Raw genomic sequence first — 12,214 nt, forward strand, 5'->3', positions numbered from 1 at the left:
TTTATTGCCATTTCAAATGTTTGTATGCTTTTATTGCTAGCTGCAAAACATCTATCTGTAAAATGTTCATGTCCACAGTTTCTATTGCTGTGAGCATGTCTAACTGTGACAGAAACTCCTTTTGTCTGGAACGAGACTCAAAGACTATTCTCAGGTGGCCACACTCTTCCCTGACCTATAAAGGCTGTAAGAAATTGTAGAGGGCTGCTAGGCCTTTCCAAAGCATTAGCCTGAGTTCCTGCCTCCTCCTAAACAAAGAAGAGCTCACTTGTCTTTCTGAGTGCACAGCTGATTCTTTGCTGAGAGTATCCATAACGTCACCACCTTCCCCATGCTGGGATTACAAATGTGGTCCACCAAACCTGGCTTTTATTTTTTAACCTAAGTTCTGGGGATTTAAGTTAGGTCCTCATGCTTGTTTATGGATACCTTGTCAACTCATAGATCCGCAAGGCCAACCACAGCCATATACAGATGCATATGGTCACTCTCCCACTGACCAATACAGAGGTTGCCTATTCTTGTTTCAGAAGCCATCTTACCTTAATGGTCCCACTTCACTCCTTGGGTCTGGCCTGGACTCTACTGTCCTACCCAACCACTGACCTCACCCTGACTTATGAGCATTTTAGGAAACCATGTCTATAATCCTAAAGGCATGGAGGGGTGTGTGAACACAAATACACACACAGAGGAGACTTCTTAGGGAACATTGATTTAAAGTAGGTTGTTTTGTTTTGTTTCCTGGTGCAGGGGATGGGGAAGCAGAATTTGAGGAAACATGGGCAGACAGGGAAGGTAAGGGCAGACTCTCTGAGACAGATATTTCTTGTTCCCAGAAAACACTGAGAGAAAAAACAGTGGAAAGACATGGGGGAGAGTATCTAGACAGGTCCAGTGAGGGAAAGGAGCAGGCCCAGGAGTCCTATCAATACCCAGGCTGGCATCTGTCTAATGCACTTCCAGCCTTGGGATTCTCCCATCCTGAAAGTATACAGCTGTTACTTTCCCTTTCTCTGTGGCTTCGTCTTCTGTCTTTCCTGGTCCCGCTCATTTCAATTCTTTGGGCCGGGGAACTATCGGCATCCCTTAGACAATTACAGTCACCCCCTGTTAATATAGAACCAAGGGCTGCACACGTCTAGGAAAGCGTTTCACCCCTCAATTACATCCCCAGTCTTTTGTTTACTCTTATCTAAGAATTTGGGCTGATCTTCATCAAACTCTTTTGGAAACAATATACTAAGAGAGGGAAAAAAATATTTCAATGAACCTATCCTTTCCTTTATTATAAAACATGACCCAAACTGGAAGGCTGCCGAAAGCAAACCCGCTTTTCCATCAGACGGGTGATATGAACTTTGATTTTTGTATTCTTGATTTCAGCTTAGAATGTGAAACTGACCAGCTATCATTTTCTACCCTGAATTTATCATCAACTCCACTTCCTGTTATTGTTTCACCAATACTGGAGAGAAACATTTACTTTCCAGAAGTTTTCATTTAACCTTAATGAAAACCAAACCCACACAGATCTACTGAAAAATAAAATAAAATAAACATTTCGGTCTGAACACGAATCTGCTTGATTATAAGAACGTTGACCTAATAATTTCATAATATTAGCATCTGTCTAATTATATCCTTTGGCTGCTTCAGGCATGATCACCGGCTTTTGAAATTCAGATGGTGAACTTGGCCTGACCCCCCAGCCCCCCACGGGACCCAAGTGGCCTGCAGCTGATTCTGCTGCGCACAGCTGAGAGAGGGCAATTTCCCGTCCTGCTCTTTTGTTCGGGGTCTGTGGGCTCTGGGCAGCACTTACGTCTCGTCTGTGAACGCTATCCCGAAGTATTCCTTTTCCTTCAGGTTGAAATGAGAAGCCACGAGGTCAAGAAGCTCCTTGGCCAAAAGCTTGGGCTGGAAGAAGAGCACAAAGGGAAAAGATTAAGTCACGAGAGAGCTCCACTAAATCGCGCCACCATCTTGGGTTTCTAGCATGTTCTCTGTGTAATATCTGAAAACTCAGGCACACTCCATAAACACAAGTGACTTTCATAAAATCCAAAGAGGGGCTTGGATGCGGTTCAGTTGGTCGAGTCCTGGCATGCGCAAAGCCTCATGTCTGATTCTCAGTGCAGGATAAAATTGGTTGTGATGGGGCGTGCCTATAATGCCACAGGAAGTGGAGGCAGGAGGATGAGGAGTTCAAGATCATCTTCAGCTACATAGTAAGTTTGAGGCTAGCCTGGGCTACATGAGACACATACATACACACAGAGAGGAAGGGGGAGAGGGAGAAGGGGGAAGGGAGGGAGAGACTGAGAACACTAGGATACTGCTGTATAAAACAACCAAGTCAAAAGTCCCAGGTAACAGATGGAGGCTCTGTAAGGTTGGGTCTGTCAACAAATAGCACTTTGGGGTCTTTAGCGGGGCTGTCCAGCCTGGTGACTTTCCTTCCCCACCTTATGCTATACTGACAGGAAGATGTCTTTTTTAATTGATCTATTTAGCGAACACAGGCAGACCCTCCTATTCTTAAGGTGAGGTTACCCATTGCAATCTGAAGATGCTGTTACATCCAAATGCATTTAAGACGAGTACCAGAGCTTAGCAACACAGTGCTACAGGTGTGAGCCCAAGACAAAATGGAAACATTTTGCACCATGAGATTTACTTTATAATTAAGTTGCAAGTCTGTAAGCATGGGCTTGGTGGGTGACAACCCTGCCTTACTGCATTGAAAGGTTGGACACACCTGCCACAGTCCAGCTGCTTCTGTCTGGTGGTTGGTCACATGGATAACTGGGAGGCTTTGGCTTTCAGCATCATTAGAGGAGATTGTAGCACACAGCCTGATCCAGGGAAAAGAGCCAGGTGCAAAATTCAAAGTATAATTTTTACTGAATGTGTATCGCTTTTGTACCATTGTCAAGCTCAACATCCCTATGCCCAACCATGGTGACTTAGGAACTGTGTGTATTTGCTGTGTGGTAGGCACTGTCCTAAGCACTTTTTTACACATCCTTTACCCGCATAATCCTATGAGGTTGTCTATCGTATGGGGCAGAAAAAGGCCCAGAGATCAGACAGCTGTTTCTGCCTCCTCCTGCCTCTATGACCATCAGCTCTGCAGTGAAAACCACCTAGACCCACATGGGTTTGTAGCGATGGTAGCACTTCCTTCCTTGGTAATTAGTGATCAATGGGAAATTCCACTTTGATGAACCAATGGCATCTAATGCTCTCTACTTCTATTCCTGTTACAGTATACAACCTTAGGCTAAACCAGCAGGAAATTCAGGACTCGAAGTCAAACATCCCTTCGTTAATAGGAAGAAGTCTGCAATGGGAATGCAGATGGATGCACACGGCACGTCTTAGAATTTTGCAAATGAATTAGGAAAGATGCTGCAAGATTGAGTTCTGAAGCTTGAGCACATGCTGTGGGATGCTGCAGGCTCTGCTGCCCATGCTACTGTTCTTCCCAGAAGATGCTGGGCTGCATGTGATTTATGGGTTGTAATGAGGCCGCAGGCTCATTTAAAAATGTAGCGGATCATAATTTATCCAGCAGAATGACTGCCATCTCTTTCAAAGTAGCCACAGTGTATCTGTGATGCTTGTTGTTTCTGGAAGTATTTTGAGCCGGGCACTGTAGGACATACCTGTAACTCCAACACTTAGAAGGCTAAGGTAGGAGGAATGGGGATTCAAGGCTAGCCTGTGATACACAACGAGACCATATCTTAATGCCATTTTTTCCCCTCAATTTTGGATTATCTTTTTGACTTGCCCTGGAAGCATGTTTTAGACTTAGCACCCTAGCCAACAAGAACTCTTCCAGCACTTGGAATGGATCTGGATCTTTTGCAAATGTCAGAAATCACTTGAGGTCAAGCCTAGTGGGTGGGGGTAGAAAGTCACTTGAGGTCAAGTCTGGTGAGTGGAGACAGACAATGAGTGTGTGGTCTCACTGGGTCAATCTGGTACTAGAAAATGAGGTGTGACTAAGATGTAGTTACTGTGGGCTCCTATGAACTATGAGGAGGTAACTAACCCATTCTTGGAAGGACAGCACTGAGGTTTCTCTTTCTTTGGGAATACCATTTTAAAGATATTTGAACACCCTTGCTCAGTGTGGCGACTTGGGAGAAATGTCCCCCAAAGACAGACATATTTGAACACTTGGTCCTTAGCTGGCAGTGCTGTCGGGGAAGGTTAGAACCTTTTAGAAAGTGGCGCCTTGCTGGAGGCACACGTCGTTGGAGGTGAGCTTTAAGGTGTTGTAACCACTTCCTGTTCTTTCTTTGCTTCCTGTGTGTGTATATAATTGTCATGTCTCTGCTTCGTGACTGCCAGGCCAGCCTCACGCTCCCACAGCCGTACCTTCCCCGCCATGATGGACTGACTGTACCGCCTGGAACCAGAAGCCCAAATGAACTCTTCCTTCTCCAAATTGTTTCTGTTTTGTTTTTCCTGTCAGAGTATTTTATCACAGCAACGGAAAAGGAACAAATACCATTGGAGATGTATATATTTATCCAGGAAGATACTCACTAGTTACAGAAATGGTTGGGAGGAAATGCAAGGTGGGGTGTAGGAAGAGAGCTGAGGGAGTGTGGAGGGCAGGGAGCATGGTTAACAGGTGTTGGATATTTGTGTTCTTCACCCAGTGAAGACCTTTGAAATTACAGAAAGGGACACATGAACAACTTCAGTTGATTGTGCCACATTCCCATACATCTGCCTTATAATGCCATTTCTTACAAAGGACTGTTTGAGGCATTGCTACTCTATCCCAGACACAGTTCTGAGAGCCTCTATATATGATATCATTATTTAAATGACAGAAAACTATTCTTCTGCCAGTGAAAACTTAGAGTCAGTAGACAGGCTGTTCTCACCCTCAGCAAAGCCAGAATTGGAAACAAGGTCTGGACACACAAAATGGAATATTACTCAGCCCTAAAGAGGAACAAAATTCAGATCTATGCTATATGAATGAACACTGATGACATGGTAACTGAAAGGAGCCATAAAAAAAGAAATGCTTTTGTCATCTCACTTGTATAAGTAACTAAGATCATGTGATTTCACAGGGGTCACCAGGGGTTGGGGAGGACGAGGTGTTACTGCTTAATGGTTACAGAATTTCTGCTTCCAATTCTGACAAAATTTTGGAAACAGTGTTGAACCTTCAATAACACTGTGCATGCAGTTAATGCCCCTGAATTGTATATATATGAAATGGTTAAAATGGTAAATTTTATGTTGTGCATATTTATCCCAGTTTTAAAAAGAAGAAACAAAATATAAACCCTAGCTTGTCTCAAAGTGGTCACCTTCCTCTGCATTATGCCTGAGGTTACTTCTTCCTGGGTAAGCGGTCAGGCACCATGTCTTGAGGGGCCTGTCTAGGGCTATAATGCTGAGTCAGTATGCTGACATCCGGATTTATACCTCATCACGGTGTACTTATTAACACGAGTCGTCCTCCGATCTTCAAGCCTCAAAGCTTTAGAGACGTCCTGACACACTGAACAACCGCTGCTCTTTGAGAGCCTTGGAGGGACTGACTTTTGGCCCCTTCAAGATGACATGTTCCTCCGATTTCACCTGTCTCCCCAGACCCTTCGTATATTGGAAATTTTACTCTGAATAACTAAACAGTGCAAGCAGCCCCAGCTTGGGGCAGAGGGATGGGGACAAAATTGTCCCTCTCTGGTGAACTCTGTTCATACCCTTGGGGGCAAATAATTGCTGAAACATGGAGAAACATCAACTGCTTTTCATGAACAGTATGATAGACCAAAGGGAAGAAAAGCCCACCTCAGGGTACCCCCAATTTAAAAACAAAGGAACCAGAGCTGGGGGAGGGGGGACACAGTGCCTGTAATGTACTTGTGTCACACGCCATGAGGCTCTGAGTTCAGTCTCTAGAAGACAAGAAGTGTGGGGGAGAGTAACCAGAATGCATTAGATACATGTATGAAACTGTCAGGTAACTAACTTAATAATAATAATAAAAAGAGTCACACTAACCAATGGGAGTTCAGCAAGGAAAACAGACCCTGACACCCTGAGATGTCCGCTGTATGTAATGAACTAATTTCTCCCCTGTTAAAATAGAAAGCAGTAGCCATGAGAGAATGGAGGGGGGAATGTATGGTTGGTGGTGCATGCTTGTAATTCAGGACTAGGAAGGCAGAGACAGGCAGATTTCTGGGGGCTCCAGGCCAGACGGCCAGGTCAGCTCCAAGTCCCTATGAGATACTATGTCTCAAAAAAAAATGTGGAAGGTGCCTAAGGAATGGCATGGGAAATTGACCTCCAGGCTCCACATGCACACACATACATCTATACACATAAGCACACACATGAAATATGATAAAGAATAAAAATAGAGGAATCAAGTCAGTGATGGGGAAAATGACAGAAGATTCTGGAAGACATGGAGGTTGCAACTCTATCTTAAATCCTCATAGAACCCTATGCATGTCTTTCGAGGTGACCAGCAACAGCCCAGCTTCTGACTGCTTTCGTCCCTAAGAGTCAGAGCGGCCGAAGTCCGGCACACCTCACTGTCTGTACTGCCGAGACAGCAGGGTCATTTGCTAGCACAGTGCAGAGGTGCATCCTGCCTGACTCCGGCACTGTCTCCCCATTAAGGCTTGGGCCACTGATAGCATCAACATCTGGATTTCCCCAATCTTGCAGAGGAAGATGATAGTCTACCTTGATGATTGAGGAGCTACAGTATTCTGAAAGTTCCTTTTGGAGTGAGTAGCCTGGTAAGCAGAAAGCTCTTGGCTGTTATACACTTGGAAGGGATGTTTACAGAATCCTGCTGATTGTAATTTGCCAATCACTCGTGCTGTAAACATTTGTGGATCCTTGTGGGGATCTGGCTGGGAGAGAGGCCAAGAAAGAGGTCTGTAGCCCCATGCAGTTTGATGGGACAAACAGGGTAGGGGCCTGAAGGCATCATGGGCAAAGCAAGCCCTGTGTGTCCCTGGTGAGTCATGCCAGTTTCTTCAGGGTCACTGGCCATGCTGGTGTGGCGGATGTCAATGAACAAGATGGGCTTTCTCTCAACCTGTAATTAATTGTCTTCTTTCACTGGCTTCTGTCTTCCCCTCTTTAACTCAAATTATTCTCCTGCCTTCCTCCTTAGACCTGGATAACAAATTTCCTTGCAAATGCCCCCTACCTCCCAGCATGCTTTGCACACAGGAGCCACCATAGTGCTAAGAATATGACTTTCCAAAACTAAGCTTGGACACCTGCACAGTCACCACATACAAGAGAGAGGGCTGGGGGGGGGGGGGCTTTGCTACTCTGACTTCACCACCAGGCTCATGTGAGGTCCTGAAGGTGCTGGCTCCTATGGGAATCCATGGGCATATTTGCCATATTTAGTCTAAAGTATCAGTTCATGTCCCATGTACTTCCAGCACATCCCTACTTCTTCCAGGTGATGTGCGTGACCACCATGATCAAAACAGCACTTGGAGATGGAAAGATGGCTTAGTGTGTAAAATGCTTACTACAGAAGCATGAGAACCTGAGTTTGGATCCCTGGCACCCTTGTAAAAGTGGATATGACAGCATGTACCTCTAACCCCAGTGCTGGGGAGGTGGACACATCCCAGGCTTGTCTTTAACCAGTTTAGCCTGATTGGGAAGATCCAGATTCAGTGAGAAGCCCTGTGGCAAAAATTATGGTGGAGAGCAACTGAGGAAGACACTCAGTGTCAACCTCTGGCTCTGCATGTAGGCCCACACACATGCATGTGCATCTCCACATATGCACACATGGACAGGCACACACACACACACACACACACACACACACACACACACACACAGAGCACATTTGTAAGCTGTAAGGAGCTCTAGGCACTGTCCATGTAACCATGATCCTTCTGTAAATGCTAATTTTATTGGCAGCGCCCACTGTGGACTTGACAGGCACTCGCTCCAGATGGATGACCTTGAACAAACGATAAAACCTCTGCCCTCTGTCTTTCCCTCTGTGAAATGATGGGCTGGATTTAATGCCATGAAGGATTCTAGAATATTCTTCTTCATGCTCTTAGCAAATCAAACTGCTTCCTCCCCGACAAACTACTCAGCCCCCACCCCGGAAAGGTTGTATATGCTCATTCAAAAACTCCCACAGCCCTGGCACCTTCCCTGGTTAGTAAATCTTATCTATTAACACATCTCATTTTCTTATACAACCTGGAGCAAGTTGCTTAACCTCATTGCATCTTGGTTTCCTCATCTGCAAGGTGATAAGGACTGTACCCACGTCACAAGGCTGTGGGTTAAATGACTTACATAAAGTACAGCGTGTGGCATAAAGTGAATATTACACATGTCCGTTGTCATTTTAGCTCTTCATTACTGTACTTATAAAATACACAGGCTATACATACGTATTTATATTTATACATGAATATGTATATAAAATCCAGGCCTAAACGCTATCTTGATAATTGATAGGAGTCTCAGTTTTCATATTCACCTCACCTTCATCTAGTTCCCTTTCAAAACTTCATTCCTGCCCAAAGCCCATACCTTCAAGGAAGCTCTCCCTGACCATCTCATCCAGTTCCTGTGGAATTTTCCAAACGTGCCTCATTCTCCCTTAGCATGGATGCTTTTCTATGTGTGTGTGTGTGTGTGGGAGGTACATATGATGTAACTTATTGTACCCTGTAATAACTTGGGGGGAAGCACTTTATCCATCCAAAGTCATCTCCCCAGATCTACAATGGGGGGGGGGCTTGAATACCATCTCACATCTTCCTATAAGACAGACTTTAACAAGACCATATAGAACAGGGCATAAAGCCAGAGGCCGAGGCTGGCTGCCTGGAAGCACAGAGGTCAATCAAGCTGGAAGGGGCTGCAACCAATGATTCCCCCCTCCCTGGGATTTTAAGAGACATGGTCCGGTCCCTTTCAAGCCCCCAACTTTGTTGTTAGTTGTTTTGGCAGCCCCAGGAAGCACCTCTCCCTAGACTGGGACCCCAGATTCTGGAATACATGTGTGTAGGAAGCACAGGCTCTGGAGGTCGTCTGTTTTAGGATCTGGGGCCTGAGTCCCTCTAGAAACTGGCTCTGATGTCACCCAGTGCATAAGGCAGGGGAGCCAAGCCTGGCTTAGTGGTTAGCAGCAAAGTGGCTTCATCTCAGCAATGGACTCTTCCCTCTAAGCTGTTATCCCCATGGGGCACCATTAAACAGCAAGGGAATTGTCATGTCTAGGTTAATTGCATTAAAAAAAAGATCTAACAGTAACTACGCTCTTCCTTATACTTTAGGAGAAATCAGACTGGTGTCTGAAGACTAAGTCAGTCATTCTCTGTCTAGGGTTTTTATTTATTATTTGTATTTATTTATGTTTTTTGAGATGGGGTTCTCAGTTTGTAGCCCCCAGAATGACCCTGAACTTGGAATCCCCTTATTTCATTCTCCCCACTCTCTGGGAGACTGGAGAGTAGAGACGGAGATTAACTTATGAACAAAGCCAGTTTGAAGAGGAGGACCGGAAACTCTTTCCCACCAGGGATCATGCACTAACAGAGCATGCACAAAACACACACGGGCGTGGAGGGTGCTATGTAAATGCCCTGTAAAGACTCAGGGTCCCCAGACCCCATGGTTCTGGCTCCTTCCTTAGTTCATAGGCTGCTCTCGTTCTTGGGAGTGCTTTTCCTTTAATACACTGTCTCTCTATTTCCAGCCATGTATCCCTGGTGCAGGCCTTTGCCCTGGGACGCAGTAACCTGGAAGCTGGAGCCCCTGCAACGCAGACCTACAGCCTTCCACCAAGCACGTCTTTCCCTTTCCTTCAAGCACTGGCCTTCACCCTGAGCATGCTTTCCCTGAAGCTGGTCTTTCTCACCACCTCTCTAACCTCTGTGTGTGACTTCAAAGGAAAACCGCGCCCCCCCTCCCCCCCTTCCATATTCCTTCCTGGCAGCCGCTGAGATTTTCAGCATACCTGCCCTGTTGTTTTTCTCTCCCATTTCAATAAAACCATTCCCGAACTTCCTTGAGAGTCTGTTTTGAAGATCTTTTATTAATGAGACTAAGGATCCCCCCAAAAGGATACTCAGGGTCTCTCCAGGAACACTAGGATTATAGGTATATGCCAACAGGTCTGATTGCCAGGGCCATTCTTGTCTTGTTACTATGAGGTAGGCATTGTCTGCTGAGCCAATGGGGACTTGCCCCCCCTCATGACACAGGTACAGGCACTCATGTCCAGCTTTGCCTGCTCACCTGCCTACCTACTCTGCCTACCAAGGAACTGGGGACCCCAAGACCTAGTGGGCGGGTGATTCCTACTCTTTAGGGGTGGTCACAGCAGTAAGGTAGCAGAAAAGGTCATTTCCAGGAGTGGGTAGAAATGATGTCATATCATCACCCCTTCTTTCTGGCCGGCGGGGGCTGGGATTCTCTCCCTGGGAAGCCTGAATGGAGTGGATGGGTGAGCAAGGACTTGTCCTTGTACCCCTGCACCCTCCACACTAAGGCCAACAGAGGCTCATTGGCCGCTCCGATTCCAGGGGGGGGGGGGGAGGAATAGTGCATGAGGTCATCCTTTGTGGATTCTGCACAGCAGCTTATGGCGGCTGCCCCGCCCCTCCTACCCTAGGGGCTCTGATGATTAACCTCTCCCAGACGGGAGCCCTGTATTCTGTGGCAGGGGACACAGCGAAGCCACTTGCTTTATGCAGACTGATAAGAACAATAGGGCTTGGCCTCTTCTCCAATATGTAGGAGAGGTCTTTCTCCATGGGGAATCCATGTCTGTCTCCCCAGGCATGAGATGTCACCATGCCTCAATTAAAACACACACACACAACCACTGCCACTGCCATCGCCACCGCCACCAAAACAAAAACAAAAACAAAAAAAACCCAAAAACGTGGGGTTGGGGGGAGATGCAACTCAGGCCCTCATGTTAGTAGGCAAGCACTTTACAAATTGAGCTATCTCCCTGGTCCATTTAATAAAGGTTTTTATTGGCAGAGTGAGACAGATGAAAGGGTGGAGCCTGGAAGCAGACCACAGGCACAGGCGGTTGTACAGACCGGCTTTAGAGGCAAACAGGAAGCAGAGAGCGGCTAGGCAGTGGCACCCCTCCCCCACAGCTAGGGAGGGCAGATGCGGCGTTGTAGGAGAGTTGATAGCAGAGTGGGTAAAGATAAACCTGATGACCTGAGTTTGATGCTGGGATCCCCGTGCTGGAAGGAGAACCAGACTCCCCTGAGCTGCCATCCGACCTCCGCATGCATGCTGTGGCTCCTCTTCCAGCAAATCATGAATGGATGTTGCTGGGTTTCAGTCAGATCACACACCTCCAGACACACACTGCAATGACACTTGCATGCCCAAGAGAGGATGTGCTGGGTCCCCTTTCCTAAGTCGGTAGCAGAGTTGGACCCTCCCCATGACTTCTCTGTAAACCAACTACAATCGTGGCGGGCTCCTTTCAACGTCTCTCTGCACATCTTCCAGAGACTCACCGTGGGGATGAGGTCTCTCTGGGAACACTTTAAAGCTCTCAGCTGCCCCACCCCCTTGCTTTTTATGTTTTCCTCCCTTGATCCATCCCTTCCTTTTATTTCCGTATACTTTCATCCATGTTGTTCTCACATACAGCATGGCCTGAATCAGGCATCAGGAAAGTCCAGGGCTGATGAGGGTTTGGGAGGGAGTCTTTCTTCCTCATGGACTTAAATGATGCCCGATGAAGGCTTTGACGGGCAGACATAATAATTGCTCCTCTATAAATGCAAAGAGCTTCCCCGACTGGCTGGGGAGCCTGCTTTACACAGGATTTCCCCCAGGGACTCTGGAAGGCAGGCAGGTGTTCATTAGGGGACCCCTCCTGCCTCTGCATTCACACAGCTACCCCCCAGACTCTGGCCTGCTCAGGGTGATGTCACAGGACTGTGAGGGAACAATACATTTGCTTTGGTGGGAGAAACACCTGCTGTTCCCCAGTCCTCAGCTTGCCTGTGCCAGAAAGGGCTCTCAAGTTCACAGCCTAAATTAAGGGATATTTCCAGAGAATATGGAGATGCTGACCCGAGTTGAATCCTGGGATGGCAAGCTTCAGCTATTGCCACTAGCTCAACTACTGTCTCCACTTTTTCTCTTTAAAAAGATGCCTGGGAGCTAGAGA

General features: G+C 46.6%; 1 protein-coding gene across 1 annotated transcript in view; it reads right to left on the reverse strand.

Annotated features, from left to right (window-relative positions):
* Positions 1 to 12,214, reverse strand: part of Frmd4a (FERM domain containing 4A) — a 335,717-nt gene that overhangs the window by 144,309 nt on the left and 179,194 nt on the right. Inside the window, 1 exon segment of the mRNA XM_028895108.2 lies at positions 1,826 to 1,920. Coding sequence (XP_028750941.1) covers positions 1,826 to 1,920 — 95 coding nt within the window.

The sequence above is a fragment of the Peromyscus leucopus genome, chromosome 5 (assembly GCF_004664715.2).
Source record: "Peromyscus leucopus breed LL Stock chromosome 5, UCI_PerLeu_2.1, whole genome shotgun sequence".
NCBI classification, from domain to species: Eukaryota; Metazoa; Chordata; class Mammalia; order Rodentia; family Cricetidae; genus Peromyscus; species Peromyscus leucopus.